This window comes from Aquila chrysaetos, chromosome 3 (assembly GCF_900496995.4).
Source record: "Aquila chrysaetos chrysaetos chromosome 3, bAquChr1.4, whole genome shotgun sequence".
NCBI classification, from domain to species: Eukaryota; Metazoa; Chordata; class Aves; order Accipitriformes; family Accipitridae; genus Aquila; species Aquila chrysaetos.
The window spans coordinates 30,597,308-30,615,532 of record NC_044006.1 but is presented as its reverse complement, the minus strand read 5'-3'; the positions used below and the strand labels follow the sequence as shown (position 1 = coordinate 30,615,532).

At 38.6% G+C, this 18,225-nt stretch overlaps 1 protein-coding gene across 14 annotated transcripts in view; it reads right to left on the bottom strand.

Moving 5' to 3' along the window:
* The window catches only part of AMPH (amphiphysin), a 105,033-nt gene that overhangs the window by 32,562 nt on the left and 54,246 nt on the right, over nt 1-18,225 (bottom strand). For 11 of the 14 annotated variants that reach the window (XM_030009355.1, XM_030009350.1, XM_030009356.1 and 8 more), the window contains exons 4-12: nt 13,791-13,885; nt 11,082-11,177; nt 9,619-9,726; nt 9,138-9,223; nt 7,129-7,204; nt 6,132-6,214; nt 4,344-4,352; nt 3,307-3,445; nt 1,663-1,791 (exon numbers count right to left, since the gene is read on the bottom strand). In XM_030009355.1, coding sequence (XP_029865215.1) covers nt 1,663-1,791; nt 3,307-3,445; nt 4,344-4,352; nt 6,132-6,214; nt 7,129-7,204; nt 9,138-9,223; nt 9,619-9,726; nt 11,082-11,177; nt 13,791-13,885 — 821 coding nt within the window. The remainder of the gene's footprint in view (nt 1-1,662; nt 1,792-3,306; nt 3,446-4,343; nt 4,353-6,131; nt 6,215-7,128; nt 7,205-9,137; nt 9,224-9,618; nt 9,727-11,081; nt 11,178-13,790; nt 13,886-18,225) is intronic. The other 3 variants (XM_030009353.1, XM_030009363.1, XM_030009364.1) reach the window with 1 other exon arrangement.

Sequence of the window (18,225 nt, the reverse complement as noted above, 5' to 3'; positions counted from 1 at the left end):
GGTTCTCTTACAGAAGGATATAAAGCCTATACATCACACTATTTGGGTATGCCTGTACATACTCAGAGATCTCAGATACAGTAAGGATGCTTTAGTGTTGGGGGTGGGTTTTGTGGAGGGAGAAGTACAGATGATTCATGAGAATGTGGCCAGGGAATAGCTTAGGGCATTCCCAGGTCCCTGATTGTGGAGGAGGGAGGGACATAAATCACTCACTGAAGGGAGATCAATTTTTCCTTGAGAGAAGAGGGAAAGATTTCAGTTCTCAGGAGCATACCCCACCTTCATTATGCCATTCCATTTTTATACCAATCTCCTGTAGAAAGATTCTGAAAATGTGACTTACACTCATTTAAAGCCCCATTCTAGTGTCAGCTCTTAATAGAAAAGCAAATCAGTTCCATTTCTGCTTCCCTGGCTGGCCTGACAGGTGAAGATTAGGTGGATACAGCATTTAAAGCAGGGGGCCACATCTAGCACACGTTACACCAACTCTTACCACTGATGTCAAGGCTCATGCTGCCAGAGTGATAACTCCCATGAAGTCAGGGTACTTGCAAGCTCCCTTCAGCAGGAGGGCCCAGCAGTGGCTGCATACTGGGAGCTACCATGAATTCTTTAATTGCATGGGGACTTAACTATAAATAACTCTTTTCTCTTCCAAATAGATCCCTGTGGACAGCAATGCCTTTTTCTCTCCTCCACAAGAAAACAAAACATCACATGTTCAAATTCTCTACAACAATTTTGTTTTTCATTGCTGTGCCTACACCCTCCTGTGTTGTCATATGAATTAGTACAAAAACAATAATTCACATGAAAACAAAAATTTGTAAACATTCTGCATAAGCTTCAGATCTGCATATTTCTCCCCAGTCTATCACACACAGGCTCACATTTCAGAGTTGTAATTACGATAACAGAAAGGGTCCATTATTGAACAACCAGCAGTTACCATAACTGCAGAAGAGCTGATTAACTGAATACAAATTATACAGACTTATTTTACACAACTCTGGCTTTTCTGTTTGTTATATGCAATATTTTAAAATTTCACAATTTCCTAATAATGAGATAAAAGTAATTTTGACCAGTTCTCTGCTTTGTAAGTAATGTTTATATGAGTCAAAACCAAGTGAATGAATAATCTAGTTGGAGCAGCCTTTTATACCTGCAAAATGTTGATTAAAACACCCAAGATCCACTTTTTTCTAAATCACTCAAAAGTAAAAAGGAATACTTTTTATGATTTTGATAGAAGAAACAGAAATAATGAAGGATCACTGTAAAGTGCCACTTGAGATGCTTAGGATTAGGAAAAAAGCATCTTAGATGAACACTGAGCTTGTAATGCAATCTGGATGCAGTTAAATCTCAAATATGGCTGCTTCGCAGTATTTTTAGTCAGGTGTCTCAGGATATCTCTCATTTTTTTCAGTATCTTAGCAATATTAGCCCTTTTGAGTGATTATGTATGGCCTATTCAAAGATGAAATACCGTATGTGTGAACCTTTCAAGATAACATAAAATGGTAATTGTGCCTCTGCCTTCTACCTGCACCCTCCTCCTCCCTCCCCACGGAGATCAGCCCCAAGGCCACTATCTTGGAGAACTTAGGGTGATTGCAAGGTTGGACCCATACACCATCCTCTGAAGCTTACCTGTGATGGGGTTGTCACATTGATTTCTGGGACAAAGTTGTCATCAAAGAAGTTAATGATATTCTCCTGTTGCAACTCCTTCGTGGGTGTGAGCTTAGGCAGCGGTGGGACTGGCGGACCTTTCCTCAGCTAGGCAGACAGCAAAAATGTCACAGATTAGTTCAGGGATAAAAGAAAAGAGCTTCAAGCTAGGCCTAAACAATTTGTGTTGGGTTTTTATCTCTGCTGCTTCACCTTAAATGTGGGAATAAGCCATGGGTTGAAAGGAACTGTTTGGTTGTTCACCACCAAATGCCTTGAAATAAACATTGTGGGAAAAGCAAAACAACTCTATGTTTCACACTCATTCCAACTCAAAGTTTAAGATTTCATACAAAAGCATTTCTTGGCTGATTTTCTTCTGCTGTGACAGGCACACAGTGCAAGACACTTCCTATGCAGCCCATAGTTGGAAGGGCGATACTGCACAGAACCAGGCCTCTGCAGCTTTTTGGCTTCTTAAGTTCATTCCTGTTTAGCTTTGGGATTTTGTCCCTGCCTACCTGTTGCTACCTTTAAAGCCTGCTTAATGCTACGATCATGTCATCTCTGGAACCACAGCACCTCAAAGGTGCTTAGGTTACTAATTCCCCCTGCTTTCCAGAGATTCACATAACTATGATAAACTAATTGCTTGGAATAATACCAAAACTACTGGATAATTTTATAATCTGTCAAAATACCAAGAAAAAAAAAATTCTACAAAAAATCCTCAGGTGGTATAGTGACATAATACCATTGGCACCAGTAAGACTAAACTGAGTCCTACCAGATGAATATTCAGGTAGTGAGGTGTCACAGTTTAGGAGACCAGAGAAAACAACTGTGTTCACATGTAAATAAATGCAAAACTAGATTTCTTCTGATGTGCTCACACCATAGAAATAGCAATCAGCACAGAAGCTATCCCAATTCTGAAAACATCAGTAATGTCAACACAAGTCTTTGATATGTTCATGAAGTATCACATACAACTCTTTTGCTACAGATGAAACTGATGCATGAAACTGATTCTTATTTCACCAATACTGGTGAGAATAGAAATTATTGCAGTGACTCCAACAGTGTCAAACTTCTCAATCCAGTGTTAATAATAACCAATAAGCCTTTAATTAATAATCAGTAATTATCACAGCAGTATTTAACCTAGCTCTATTATTTAGTGTCTTAGAGGTTGGCCAGACCAGTGATAGTCATTGGCTAATTTTTTTCTAGGGTAAGCATAAATTTGAAGATGAATGAAGAGCAGAAATATATAATGTACTGAAATTCACAAGGAGGTTTTAGAAATAGGTTTTGCAAACTATTGCTGCTGCGATACAGGTCCTTAGAGGCTATGCAACTTTTTAAGAAGTTTTTTGCTTCATCACCACAAGTCCCCCCAGTTCACCAGGCACCTTAAATTCTCTTCATTCTCCCTTATGTAAAAACCACTTTCCACCCACGCTTGTGACACAGGGATGAACAACCAACGAACAGAACAGAATGCAACAGGGCCAGTGGCCCCCCTGTCACTTCTCAGTCACAGCCTAGATGAAAAAAACATCATCTCTACTGTCTTTTACTGCACAACAGGCCAGTTTCTCCTGCTAGGGTTCCACTTACCTGTGTGGGTGACTTAGGTCGGGCTGGTGCCGGAGATGCTGGTGCCAGCATATGATTGGGACTAGCAGTAGGGCTAGGCAAGGGAGAGACCTCCTCTGGTGGTGACGGTGTTTTTACAATGCGTAGTGGACCTGAATCACTAGACAAAAGCAAAGCAATGGTGAGGACATACATATCATGCTGACTTACTACCTTGACAATTTGATGCAATAGTTAAACTGCATCCCTGATGTAATGCCAGTGACCACAAAAGGCAGTACATACTGGAGATTAACTGAGCCATTATATAATGACTAAAACTAAAACCGCAATTAAATTCAGTTAAAATTGAGCGATCTACAGTGTCAAAGGAAGTTTTAATTTTCAGTTATCTTGAATTTTTGGAACATCTGTTTACCTGAGCATTATAACTTGAGGGAAACAGAGTACCTGCATTTTTTAAGATTCTGTATTTGAAATAATGTTTCGCATATAAGTTTGTAACTATCACAAAACATGAGATGGAATTATTGTCTTCATTTCACACAGTTCTCAGAATAAAAGGCTCTAATGATAAAAAACTCAGGGGAAGGCATAACAATGAATAATGCAAATAATTTTAAAAGCTCGGCAATTTCAGAAAGGTTTCAATAAAATAAAACACAACCAAGATTATTATAAAGATATCACTATTTAGAGGGACAACTCATCACAACTATAAACAAGCAGTAGTCAAGTGACTTCAGCAGAGCTCTGCTGATACTAAGAAAAGATCTGATGAAGTCCTGAGAAAGGATGTGCCCTTCCCATGAAAGGACCTGGTGCAAACACTGAGACATATTCAGCTACCTAGAAATGCTGAAAGCTTACAGCTTGGGGAGGCTATAAACTACAGCACTTGACAATCACAGTACTCGGTAAGAGCAGAGCGACTCCTACACATCTTCAGGAAGAACAGAAGCGCTACCTGATTGAAGAGACCACACCATAAACATGTTCCTAATGCTAACACAAGAAAAATTTGTTCTTTGGAAAGGACAGACTTAGCTCACACTCACCACCTCTTTCTGTGGAAATATTAAAAAAGAAAAAATAAGCAGTTATTAAGAAATTTCTTTCCCAGGTACAATATTTGCCTTCAGGATAGAGTATTCAGCAGCATACAAGTTTTTCAGATGTTTCTCTGTACACAGTTCTTTAAAGGAAAGGTTAGATACTGTACATGTCTAGTGTCTACTTCTCATGCATCTAAAAAGGAAAGCTGTTTTATCTTACAAAGACCCACTCCTGAGTAGTCTTTTAGAGCATCAGAACTAATAATGGAAGTCAAAATCTATCCAGATTTTCACACAAAGCTCTGTGAACACTACAGCAAAAGAGAGTAACATGTTAACTAAAAAAACAATGTATTTTTAAAAAGCTTTTTTAAAATAAGTTAAGAAGATCACACTGCATTAACCTATGTCTACTCATTTGCAGCAATAACTATTATTTCTTTCTCTCATTGATGGAACAAGTAATTCAGTGGGAATGAGCATGTGCATGCTTGACATGGTCTAGGAGACACAGGTAGACAAAATACCTGTTTATTGCAAAAAAACCTGCTTGAAGTTTTCCAACCCTACATTATTTTTGATCCCATAAAAGTATTTTACAAATCCTTTGTGGAAACAGAGTCCAGCTCATGAGTCCATCCTAAAGGGGCTGGAAGTGGTGATGCATAAGCTAACAACTTGGGAGGCAGTGCGTAAGTATATATGAGCATGGATTAACACTGAACTGATCCAAAACAAAAATTTTGGACGTGTTCTTAATTAAGTAGTTCTGAATTTTGCATTAGGTCAGAAGGTTCAGTATTTCGTTCTTTGTTCTTCCAAAGTGAGATCAAAACAAATGTAGAAATATCAGTCATAAGTTTGAGGCAGATGTTATGTTGCTTCGTCAGTCTTAATTGTTGCTAATCTGAGCCCAGCTTGAGGGCAAAATAGCAGTAGCTATAACATTGTTCTGATTGCTTCTGATGAGCTAGGATTGGCTGGAAATTCAGGATTTATGTATTCACTCTAAATGTCATTGTATTTTTATAAGTCTCACTGTTTTATAATTTCAACCTCTTCTGCCTATCACTATTACAGTACCAAGAGATCAAATTATAGCAGAAAGGCTACATTTGTTGCAAGCAAAAAATCAGAAATAGTGCACTGGCATCCACCAACCTTAGGAAAGCACCATCTGACTTTAACCTTTTTTTTGCTTTTGTTTTTATTTTAAGACAAGATTTCTCTTGAAAGTCATTAAAAATATGGTATTTCGTTACATTCTTTTTACTTCAGCTTTTCAGCTTTTATGATGCGCTCTCAGATCACATTTTTTACTTTTCCCCACAAGCAGAAGAGATAAAAGCTGACTTACAAAGGTTGGGATTCTTACCTATCATATACTTTTAGGAGCTAAAAACACAGCTAAATATTTCAAGGCTTTAAAATAAATTGAGAGTTAGCAACATTGCTGTAAACTAAGCATCTAAGAATAAATGAGCTATATACTTAGCGGGTGCAAATTGGTGTAACAGTCTACAATGAACTAGACTAAATTGCAACAGCTGAGAATTTGGCCTTTATTCTTTATTTGAAAGGAAAAATAGGTGGGTGATGAAGGAAGTTTTGCACCTTTACTCATGTTGAGAAGAACTTCATCCAAGGTACCTTCATCTACCATCCTGAACAAACAGACCCAGCAACCGTGTTGTGCAGCAATCGCTACACATGGTGTAGGTGATTACTACATATGCTGAAACCCACAAAGCCTGCTGCAGTGCAATTCATTAAAAAAACCAGTAAATTCACCTTGGTGCCCCTTGAATGGTGAAGGCCTTGTCTGCATGCTGATCTCCAAGCTTCGTCATCACTTCATACAGTTTGTGACATAGCTGAGAAAACAAAACACTTGTCTGAGTTTATATGAAGCAGTATAGTCATGACTAAAAACACAGGTGATAAATCTGGTCTGATAACTGATAACCTGATAATATATAATCTGATAACTTTAAAATGACATATAGATCCTTCCAAAAATACTCAGTGCCACATATATCAAAAGCCTCAGTGGAAACCTATCAAAATCCATGGAATCAAAGATAACAGCAGTGCTTCAAAAACATAAGCTGGTTTTCAGAGAACAATTTTCTAAGTGTGACTGACTGCTGCCTGACCTCTGATGAAGGAGGTTGCCTAAAGTTTAAAGCAACATGGGTAGCCGAGAAGATTCATGTTTTCCCCTCAAAAACCTAATCCCAATTTATGTGGGACTTCAGTCAAGTGAGTTTTCCAAACAATTTTGTTTCCTATTAGTAGGTTAGTATAGATAATACACTACAACTTAGCAAGGTATATTGGAAAGAACCTCACTGAAACTGCTTGATATGCCTAAGTGAGAGATATAACGTTGCATTGCTGACAATGTATATAGCAGTCTTGAAGAGAATGCTTGACACGTTTTTCTTGCACTGATTAAAGCAGTGAGATGCTTAGCAATTGGACACAGAAAAAATACTGAAGGTAACAGTATGCTAAAAAGAATAGAGAAGTTATCAAAATAGAAAGTGAATTTAGTGCTACAACTAATAACACACTGTAATCCAAAACTGTACAGGCTGCCCTTTCCTTAAGGAGAGTACAAAAATGGCAAGTAGAAACAAATACAAAGGTTATACTACAAATCTGGATCTAGGGCAAATTCCCATGTGTGCCTCTGCTAGATTTTTACTGCTGCATTACAAGACATTTGCTTGTTGTTATGCATATCACATAATCCATTATACATGAGATATTCATTTTTACTCACTAAAGCTATTTCCTTGTGAAACTTGGCTTCGAGGCTGGATACATTTTTGAAGGTGTTCACATAGAAGCCAACTCGTCTACAGAGGATGGCACAAAGAAAGGAAAAAGAGAATAAAAGATAGGGGTGGGAGGGCCACAAAGGCAAATTAATTCTTTTTTTTCCAGACTACAAGCAACATTCTTGACTATTATTCTCAGCAGAGCAAATAATTGGATCAAATGTCAAAATTTCAGACTAGTTCGTTCATGATTATTTCTGTTTGTGTTAAGAACCATCATATTTCACGCTGCACAGAGTGAACCAAGTTGAGACTACTCCACAGCTGAGGGCTTCAGCTTGTTTTAGAGAAGAGGAAGACTGGAAAAGGATTGGCACGAATGCAGCACAAGCACACAGAAGGCGAGGTGCTCTGGGCACCCCGTCTCCCACTGGACAGCAGGCAACTGTTGACTGAAAGAAGTACCACTCTGGCACTGCGAAAGCCTGCGCCCGAGATGCTATCGCAGCACCTAGGTGATGCAGGTGCATCTGGAGGCAGCTTTAAGGTATACAGCTCAGTATGGCCTCAGGGTGGCTGTCTCATGCTCAGCCCTCCTTAAAGAAATCAGCCCTGAAATACATGCATATGTATGTAAAAGAAAATAATTTCTATTATAGACTAGATATTTTTGCACATGCAGTCAAAAATCTGCCTGCTTGGGGTGAGTGATTACATACCTCTTGTACACTTCAAAAGTAGAAGGTGTTTTCTTAGGTTTTGAATTATTCTATTCCTATTTAAAACTTTCATGTGTAATTTCTCCAAACCTTTAACAAAAATCATCTTTGGCATAAGAATAAGCCTGTAAAATGTCAACTCAATGGATTATTTTCTTCCTGAAGAACTGTAATAACTAAAAAAAAGGACCCTGAAAGCAATTGTTTTCTAAATTATGCCTATTGCTCAAATTAAATTCTACCTTTCCCTGAGACTAGTTAGCGGGCAACACACATATTGAAATAAAAGGGCTCTTACTCTAAATCATTCATGTGCAGTTTTACTTTTAGTAAACCCATAAAATAAACATCTTGAAGTACTAAGAAGCTTTTTAACTGAAACAGGCAGAAACGCAGCAGGAAAACCCTCTATTGATCTGAAATTTAACAGGAATTAATTTAGAAGGCAGAGAAGACAAAGGATACTTCAGTGATTCACTCCAGACTGTCATTTGTTAAATAACATAGCATACTAATAAGATGCTTATTTTTCTACTGCTTTTGTTCTCCCATTCATTTTGTCTGCATCTCTGTATAAACACAATTGATGATTAAACATCTCAAATGAATGCCATCAAATGCTTTTACATTGCAGATATAGTCGGTGCAAAACTATGAAATGTGTATTCTGATGTAGTTATAATGTTGTTTTTCCCTTCTTCTACTGCTTCGGTAGTACCTTATAGGAACTTGGAAATAACAATTGCCATAAAATCGTTATACATTTGTAAGGTTCTTTGTTTCATTACCTTTTACAGAAAAAAGTCCTACAAGTAGACCCATTGCAAATCTGGAAAAGCATGTGGCTGCTCTGTACAGTTACTTTTGACAGTAGAAAACATTTGATCCTTTTTATTAACAAGTGGCTTTTTTTTTCTTGAAAGGATCAGGTATCCACCACCATGGTGTCTGAAAAAGGTTATGGAAGCAGTGGGTCATAGTCATGATCTGCTATTCCATGCTCTGACACAGTTCATTACCCATAAAATGGAGACCTTTTTGAACCTCACAATGAAGGTATGATAATGAATCTTCAGTGCCAAGATACACTGAAAGAAATAAGCATAAATACACTTATACTAAGTATAATTTTGTATCATTTGCAGGCATTTTCCCTTTTATTATTTCAAACAGGTAATGGATGGGACCTTCAAGGAGCCACCAAACCATTTTCTAACAGCTCATTAAAGTCCCCTCGTTCTCTGTCCTTACTCCCCCTTTAGGCCTTCCAGATGATATCTGCCCAGCCTTACCGTGACCACAGAGATGGCAACTCTTCTTGTAAATCAGTGTTAAACTCTTCAAACACTTTCTGGGCTTTTTGAAATTCTTCTTCTGCCTAAACCAAAATGAAACAGCGTGACTTCTGCAACCACTACAACACAGCAAAACCTGCCAAAATTGGTTTTGTGCATTTTTTTGTGGGTCTTTTACAATTTTTATTAACGAAGGATGTGACTCAGTCCCACACCATGCAGGCCAACACAGGACTTGCTGTCCCCTCAGTTCATCAAGTGAGAAAGTTAGGGCTCAAACGGGACTCATTCCTGAAAGAGGCTGAGTATGCCCTCCACGTGCACCAAAATACTCTATACACATTTACGCTTAAGGATATCATTATTTCCATTTCTGAGAGAGGAAAAAGAAGAGAAACTTTGTGCTCTGCCTCTGCACAGAAACAAATGCCACCCGAGCTCCCTAAGTCTTCTGCCAGCATCCTTCCAATTGCGCTACCTTGGTAATTCTGCCTTCATCTTTTCTTTTTGAGCTCTGCAGGGCTTCTAGATGATGCCTTGCACTGTCGTAGTCCACTAGCTTTCGGCTTCGTTTTGCAATGCGAGTCTGTACAGGGGTAGAAATGAAAGTCAGCACAAATAGCACTTTTTTAAAAGCTATTTTGCCTATGTTGTCATGTAAGTTTTTGACATATTTTTATTCACCCTTATCTGCTGTTCATATCTGAATTACTATATCATGCAAAAACATGGACATGGTAAGAGAGATAAACTATTCACCTTATTTTAAATAAGGAATCCATTTACAGATGGTTTGGAAGGGTTTTTTTGTGAGTGTAGGGCTTATAGACCTTAGAAGGGAGTTATCAATGTTATGCAAGACGTGTCTCATTCTCTAGAATAAGCGGACCTGTTAAAGTCATGGTAACACCATCTTCATCCCATATATATAGTATGCAAATTTAATAAATAACATAATTTTTTTCTAGAGTTGGAAAAATGCTTAAAATATACTTCTGAGTATAGTTGCTCTGACACATATCTAAGATAACTGGAGTTCAACATACAAGAGGAATTCTAATTTACCTGCTATAATTCTTTAAAAACTAAACAAAAGTCTTTTGATATATACTGACTTTACAAAACTATATATTATATGTAAATTCCACATGCTGAAAGGGCATAAATGCAGTTTGTTTTACAAGCAAGTTTGAGACTGAATGTCAGTAACGTTGGGATTTTTTAATTATTTTTGCTTTAGTCCCTGATGTAAATGACAAAGGGGATGACTGCGTCATACCTACTCAATTATAAACCATTACACAGAATTTCCAGCTATGTCCATACAGTCACATTCAAATATAAAAGTATCTACCTCTCGCCTGTAATAATTCTTTAACTCCACACATTTCATTTAGCAACCATCTCCCTGGACTGTACACTGGACAGGCATCTGGGAGAGGCTAGAATCTGCATAACAGTTTCTCCTGATGTGCATTACAAAATCTTTTTATAACTAATTAAAAGACAGGAACCATGGCTTATTTAAGAGAAAGGTTTTTAGATACCCACAGGTACATCTGGCCAATAACAAAAGCCCTGCTTTTCATGTTGTAATTTGTCTGGCATTTTAACAGCTGAAGAGCTTAATGTGTCCCTGTTGAAGTCAGTGAGAATTACCTCATACCAAATAAATAGGAGCAGGAAAAAACAGAATTTCTATCTACAAAGGCTAATTTACTTCCAAGTACTACTGCATGAAAAATATTTTTGTTCACTTGGAAAATCAGTGCAGCCTAATGTCAGGGCTTTAGTTACAGAACAACATCTTTTACATTGCAGAAGAGAATGACTTCCACCTCCCCCCCTTTTTTTCGTTTTTCTTGTAATGTCATTTTCTATTTAGTTTATGACTCAACAGTGATTTTACAAATTGTCCTTTACAGGAAATCATTACTGTACTTTGATATCAGGAAATTGTCCTAGATATGTATCCAAAGTCAACAACGACCCATCCACCAGTTTTTGGTGGAAGTCTTCCCAAAGTTCATCACATTTCTGTAAAGGTAGAAAAGAGAAAAATGTGCTTAGTACTTTAATTCCACTCCAAACCTAGGAGAAATACAAATGTAATTGGTAAAGATTAATCTTTCTGAAGTTTTAAAATGTTCTTTATGGCAATAAATCAGAGTGCACTTATAACGTAAGTGAAAAGGAATAGCTTGACATTGCAAGTTCTAATTCACAACAAAAGAAGATTTAGCTTAATAACTAATTTGTGTTTTCATTCTTTCAAATAGTAACTGCTATGTGAAAATAAGGATATCATGGATTCAAGGTCTTCCTCAGGGTTTCAGGTCCCTGAGGGTCAACAACGCAGAATCTGAAGCTGTCCTAGTTCTTACACCTAAGTATGTTCACTGGGGATGAACCTTCCTTACAGAGAAAAGAAGTACAACTGAAAGTAGAAGGGTAAATAAAATAAAGGAAAAAATAAACCAGGTTTCCCATCAATTCAAGGATTTGTAAGCTTAGCTTTGCTTTGTCATTTTTAAAATAAAAGCTGTGGAGACCTATCCTAAGAAAGGTCTTTCCATCGTGTACTTTTTGTGCCATTAAGGTACATTTGATGAAATGGCCAATACACAGACAAGAACTCTACCTCACACTGCTAGAGAACTGGGAAGCCAGATATGAAACATGCCAACGTCAGCAGGCAAAATAAACAAAATCCCCCCCCCAGAAGCTACAGTGCTTTTCCCCAGCCCTCTTCGCAGCTCTGGGGTAGTCACCAGGAGACACTCCTTGTAGTTTTCCGGTGTTTAAGAACATGTTAGTGCAGCTGATGTGACAAGGATCCCGTGGGGAGCAGGGTGATATTCCTTGCCAGAAGCAAATCCTGTTACACAGAGACATAGCGCTCAAAGTCCTGGGTTCTCAACGGAACAAGTTATTAGCATATGTTAAACACCCTGATCCCCCTTTTCTTTGCACATTTAAAAAGTCACTGAACTCCCTCCTTTGATGGGAGGGAGGCTAAAGGGGGCAAGCACTGCTCTGCAGGGCCGTTATCCTTACCAGCAAGTCCGGAAAGCTATTCCCTAGTGTTTGTTTTATCATGAGCTACTATAGGGCATATTATAAATGCTGTGTGATGCCAGCATTCAGTTCATTCATTTCCTACCCTAACAGAGTCCCTAATGAATTATTACAATCTATTAATCATGCTTAAAAGAAATACCTCATTTATTAACACAATATTTAATCACAGTGGTCTACAGAGCAGCACAGCATTAGATCATAGCAAGCAACTGCCAGTCTTGTGCATTTGCCTTTCTATCTTGCTGATACATATTTTGGACAAATTAAAATCATGGAGGTTTTCTGAAAGCTAATGGGCTCAAAAAACATTGCTGAAGAGTCCTTTAAGCTATCAACTTTCCTACCATACAGAATAAGGTAATTTAGATGGACACCTTTTGGAATGATGATTTATATCCTGGACTGCACAAATATATCACTCTTTTTTACTCTAGGTTGAGGGATGCATAAATCTACATTTGTGATTATATAGGGAAAAATACCAGGAGCAGAGATTTTTTAATATTGCCCACATGAGTCTCTTATGAAGAAGACATATCTAACATTTATCCCTATATCTAACAGAGATTAAGAGCCAAATTTTGGACCTTTCACACACAATTGCAAATTTCCGAGTGTAAAATCTAGTAGTCTACAGATACAAGATGAGGTGCTACAGCAATATGCAGCAAGACATCTTCCAGCTATTTAACCTAAACCAATATAAATGGTATGGTATCTTAACTTATACAGTTTGGAAGTTGTGTGCTTTTAAAATAAAAAACACATCATGCCTTCAGCAGCAGAGAAGGGCAGAGGAAGGCAGCCATAAAAAAGAAAAGCAATCATTGCGCAGACTTGGGAAGAGTGCTCTGTCTTCCAGTTTCTTGTTAATTATATTATCCAGGAGGCCTTGCAAACTGAATGCCAAGTGGTTAAAAGCTGCACTGATAACAGTTTGCACTTTCTTGTCACCACCAGCACATTTGCTGACTTCCCCCAGAATTAAGGCTGTTTAAGCAGGCAGTTCAGAGCACCTCAAGTCAAATTCCTGCAGTGTCCTCTAGAAAAGCCTATTCTTCTCTAATCACTGGAGAAAACTAAAAAGACTAAAATGAATAGTGTCCATCAGCCTAATTTGCCCTTAAATTCCAGATTCTTGTCAGAGAGGTGAGTGTCCCATCAGATATCCTCTTTAGTGCCACTGGCTCAACTGTTGTTACATAGCACACAAGGATAAACAGATTTGGTAATTTTTAACATTCAATTGAATTGAGAATCCTGACCGTTAAACTGCATGTAAGATACCTTGTACAAACTTGTCAATCAGTCGCTATCAGGACCAATTCTGCTCACACTGATGTTGACCTCAGTGGGAGCTTATGTCAGCTAGTTCGTAAAATAGACATTGCAAATGTGGTATCTGCTCAGCAGGAGGTGCATTTCACAAGACTAATAATTTCTATGCTCAGAAAACAGGATTTTACATGCAAAAAAGCATTAAGGGAAATTTCAGACTCACACTTTTCAACAGCTTAGATTAATCCATTTGCAGCCAAAATACTTTTTTCCTCTTTCCACACATCTTACCTCTCCAATCATTTTCACATCTTCCCGTCCGTACCAATCTGGCTCATACACTTCATGAAGAGACTCTGTAAGCTTCTTTGAGGCATCTTGCATCCCTGTAATTAGAGAGAATGAGGAACATATAATTGCAACCTACAAGAAACAGTTGCTAAATATCTTTATTTTGACCCACGAGTACCCACTATACTATTCCCTCTGGCATGTTTAGAATATTGTTTTCAAGAGCTGAAACAAAATGTTTATTTTCACCTAGCTTCCCCAGGTCAATGAGAAAAGTCCCTCACAGAAGGATTAACCCATACTTATATGCAGAGAAAAAGTTTCTACCAGATTAAGGATTCCATTTTCTATTCTGAACTAAACATATCTGAACATGAATAACAACTCAGAGGGTAGTCCTGCCCACTAAAGGTATGTAATACTCAATTGAAAGACTATCACTGAGAAGACAATCTAATAGCGACCTGCCTTTGGTTATTCTCAGCTCTTCCACCCTACAGATCAGTTTCCTACCTTGTCCGTAATGAGTACCATGCCAAACTGTCTGAAAGAGGAGGCATTTCCAGGGTGGCATGGTTAAAATGGCAGAGATTTATGGGAATTGCTGGCTGTAAAAATGCACTTAGGAGAAAAGCTAAGAGAGGTCTGCGCTAATGAAAAGTGCTCCCCAGAATGGGGGAGGTCGCACACAGGTAGAACATATCTCAGGACTTCTCTGTTTCCTTGTTTTCAAAGATATTTAAGTCTCAGGAGCTTTCACGTGTAAAGTGAGAGTGGTTGAGCTTGTTATTCTTGTGCCCACAGTAATGATGGTGACCTAAAGGTATGTTCATAATGAAGCAAAGGACTGGCAAGAGCTGAGACAGTCTCTAGGGAAAAGAGATGCCTGAACTTGGGGAAAGCGCCATAATGGACCTGGTTTTATGAAGAATTATTATCTTGTATGCTCACCCAGTAGGTTTAGAAATATGTGGCGCCCAGCGCTTATTTATGCTTGCAGCAGGGTGGTGTCTACAGAGAAGTGTGCTAAACCAAACTGCATCAGCCAGCTTTGGAGCTCTTGCTACCACAGGTGAAACAAGAATGGGGACTATTGATGGATACCACTCTGTAATGCACAGAGGAGCTGGCTTAAATGTAAAATAGCTTCAATGATATTATGAGAAAGAGCCTAAATCTATCTTCAGTGAGATCAGTTTGACCCCAGTGAATAAATTACTGCCCTCAGTGAAGGCATTGGGGTTTGCCTTTCCGTTTGTATGGAGTGCCGATACATTAGATGATGAATATGGTTCTGAATCCAGTGAAACCAAGCTGATCTCACCTAGCATGCTAAGAGTTAGTTCAGAATCAGTAATTTTAAAATGACAACTTTATTTCAACTTCTTTGCAAAATCTGTGCTGTCTTGAAAATGTCTCTAGCATGATCTTCAGATTGAACTGCTGAATTGAAGTGGCTGAATTTAGGAATAACATCAATGTTTGTTTTCTGCACAAAGAAATGTTCAGGAGTGGAAGAGGAGAATTCATTTGAAACTTGAATGTCTAGAAAAACAGGCTTGACCTAGTCAGTAGCTATTCCACCATGCACTCCAAAACACACACTTGAGATACAAAAGGAAAATAAATGCAGTAATGCACACTTCCTAATATAAAAATGGTGGTCTATGGAATGGGTAGGATAGGAAAAATTATACTGAGAAAGCTGAAAGTAGATGGCTATTCTCAAACCTTGGGTTCAAGGGACAGAATGGCGTGGAAAAGGGGAAGAACAAGTACAAAGGAAACTTTGGTGTTCAGAGGGTACCAGCTTTCACTCTTAAATCAAAAGGTGCTGACCCAAAACAGAGTATTTGATCTCTTCATGGATTGTCTTGGAGGTGCTTTTTAATGACAGACCTCAGACAGAGAATTGGTATAGCACAGGAACTTAAGATGCATTTCTTCCTTTTCTCCTTTGTGGTTAACGCTTAGGATGTTGTACCACCACCTAAGAAAGGGTTCCTGAATAAAGGGGATTTTTTTGCCTAGAATATGGCAGATTACAGTAAAATACAGATAATCGTCACATATTTTTCCAGGCAGGACTCATTTAAAATCTTTAATGCCACTGCAAATTAATCAACTCAGGAGGTAAGACAAAACCAGCACAGTATTGCCATGCTGAAGAAGGCTGCTTCTGTCCACTCAGGGCGAATGCACAGACCAGGAAGGTTTCCACATCCCTGCTCATGCTCGATCCTTTCTGATACCTGAACTTCTGCCCTTAAGCACGCTGCATGCTAAACCTGCCACGTACGTTCTGCTGGCAGGCAGGCTAGCACAGCTGCTCGCTAATCCCTCGTGCAGCTTGCACTCAGCTCAGTCAGAGACCAGGCTTGGGTAGAGCACCTTTTCCTACGGAGGCTTTCTTTTTTAAGTACTACAGGACTCAGGCATATATCTGCTCAAGAGAATAAGTAGAAGACACTTAATATCCCATATTAAGTCATATCAAAGTTGCACAAACTTTTACACTTGTTTCAGTTCTAAGAATCTAGTAATCCTCCATTCTACCATACTTCCGTAAAAAACATCAATCAAATCCAGCTGCAGTGTGAGGCAAGTCGGCATTACAGTACTTGGCTTCTTCAGTCAGGGGCTTCAGTCTGAAATTTCCACAGGCCAAGATCATCCGTCCTACTCCCCTCCTACTGCATCTATACTAGGTTTACTGCAATAACCCAAATGAGTGCATAGGTAAATACCAATCCAGTGGCTTCCCATTCTTTTTCATGCCTGTGAGCATAAACTTACAATGTGCAATGATATTTTTTTTATTTGGCTGGTTTTCACATAGAATTATTTCTTATGCACTGATATCTTTTATGCATTATTCAGCACTAAAGTTAAGAGGATTAGTGTCTCAGCCATAGACTGCAGGCTGTCTCTTTCTGCTATTTTTAACTGCTATCACTGAGAAAGATAAATTGTTTAAAGCAAGTCATTAAAGTACTAAGAAATGTGAAAAGAATTTTTACTGCTGGTGAACAATCAGAAATTTATATTTAATATCAATTGTTTCATTTAGTACCACTTCTTGGTAATTGGGTCACTTATTTAATAACTACAAATGCCAAAATAATTGAATCGCTTAGGAAAAAATTATGCTAAATAACCCAGTTACTTAAGTTTGAGGCTCTCTGATGAAATCATCCCTCTTTCTATGGGAAAGAGTCCCTGTCCCTGGAACCCCAAAGGACTCCTAGAGGCCCCCATGTGGTAGGGATCCTGGGGGTGGTGGTGCAGAGAGATTCCCATTAAGCACCCTAGAGACGGCAGAGGTGACTCTTTGCTATCATGATTCTAATGTACTCAAGCTCCCATGGAAATTGAGACTGGCCTGGGACTCCATGTTGGCCGTAGGACCCATATACTGTGGGGTTTCCTCACTCCCCAGCAGGGAAATCTAGGCTGAATCATGGAGAAAATTCTATTTTCCTGATGGAGTGAGGCACCTTGGTCTGGCTCTTAATATTTAATTACGTGAGTGGGGAAGAGAGCTTCATGTGCGGTTCTCTGGGGAAATGACCTATCCTGCCATAAGGGTTGGATCTGTTATTGCTAGTTACCCACTAGAGTTTCCACTGGAACAATTCAATCATTTCATAATTCATTACTAAATTTTACAGAAAGATGATTAATAGTTTTATTGCTTCTAAGAAATTACATGATTGATTTTAAGATTTGTGTGTCTGGAGGATATGTGCAGTTCTGTCTGCCACAGACTGACAACTAAGCAGCAAAACTGCTTACAGACCTCCAAAATCTCCCCTTCCCTTCCTGTAGACCAGTTAGTATTTCTCACTACATTAAGCCACCTAAAAAGTACAGTGCTTCTTTTTCATGATGCAGGATTCCTTTTTACCCCTACCAGCTTGCCACCTGCATGCAGATCCAGGTTTATATCTCCCCATCTGCACTGGTGCTTGCAAAGAGCTCAGGGTACAGAATGCAAGGCTAATTTAGGGTTTCTTTAATAATTGGCCCATAAAACTGTTCAAGTCACCTACAGCTCTCAAAAGCTTAAAAACCAAACAAACCATGAAGTAGAGAACCCAGATACACGTTGCCAAGGAGACTGGAAGAGACAGAAGACTGAGGCATGAGATGAATATAGCTATGGGGGATAGTACACAGTCTTGTCAGTACAAACACCACTGATACAGAGCAGATGTTAAACTATCGTGCAGGTGAAATAAAACAGCACATAAAAGCCATTCACAAGTTCAACAGCTTTATGACATGGTTCATCCGAGTCCTTGAGTAACCAGCAGTAAAGATCAAGATCCAGCTAAGACTAAGAAGCACCTCTGAGTGAGAGAAGGATTATGAATACAGCAAAAATTCTTTTAAGAATGTGTGATACTAAACCTGAAACTGTCAAGTATATTAA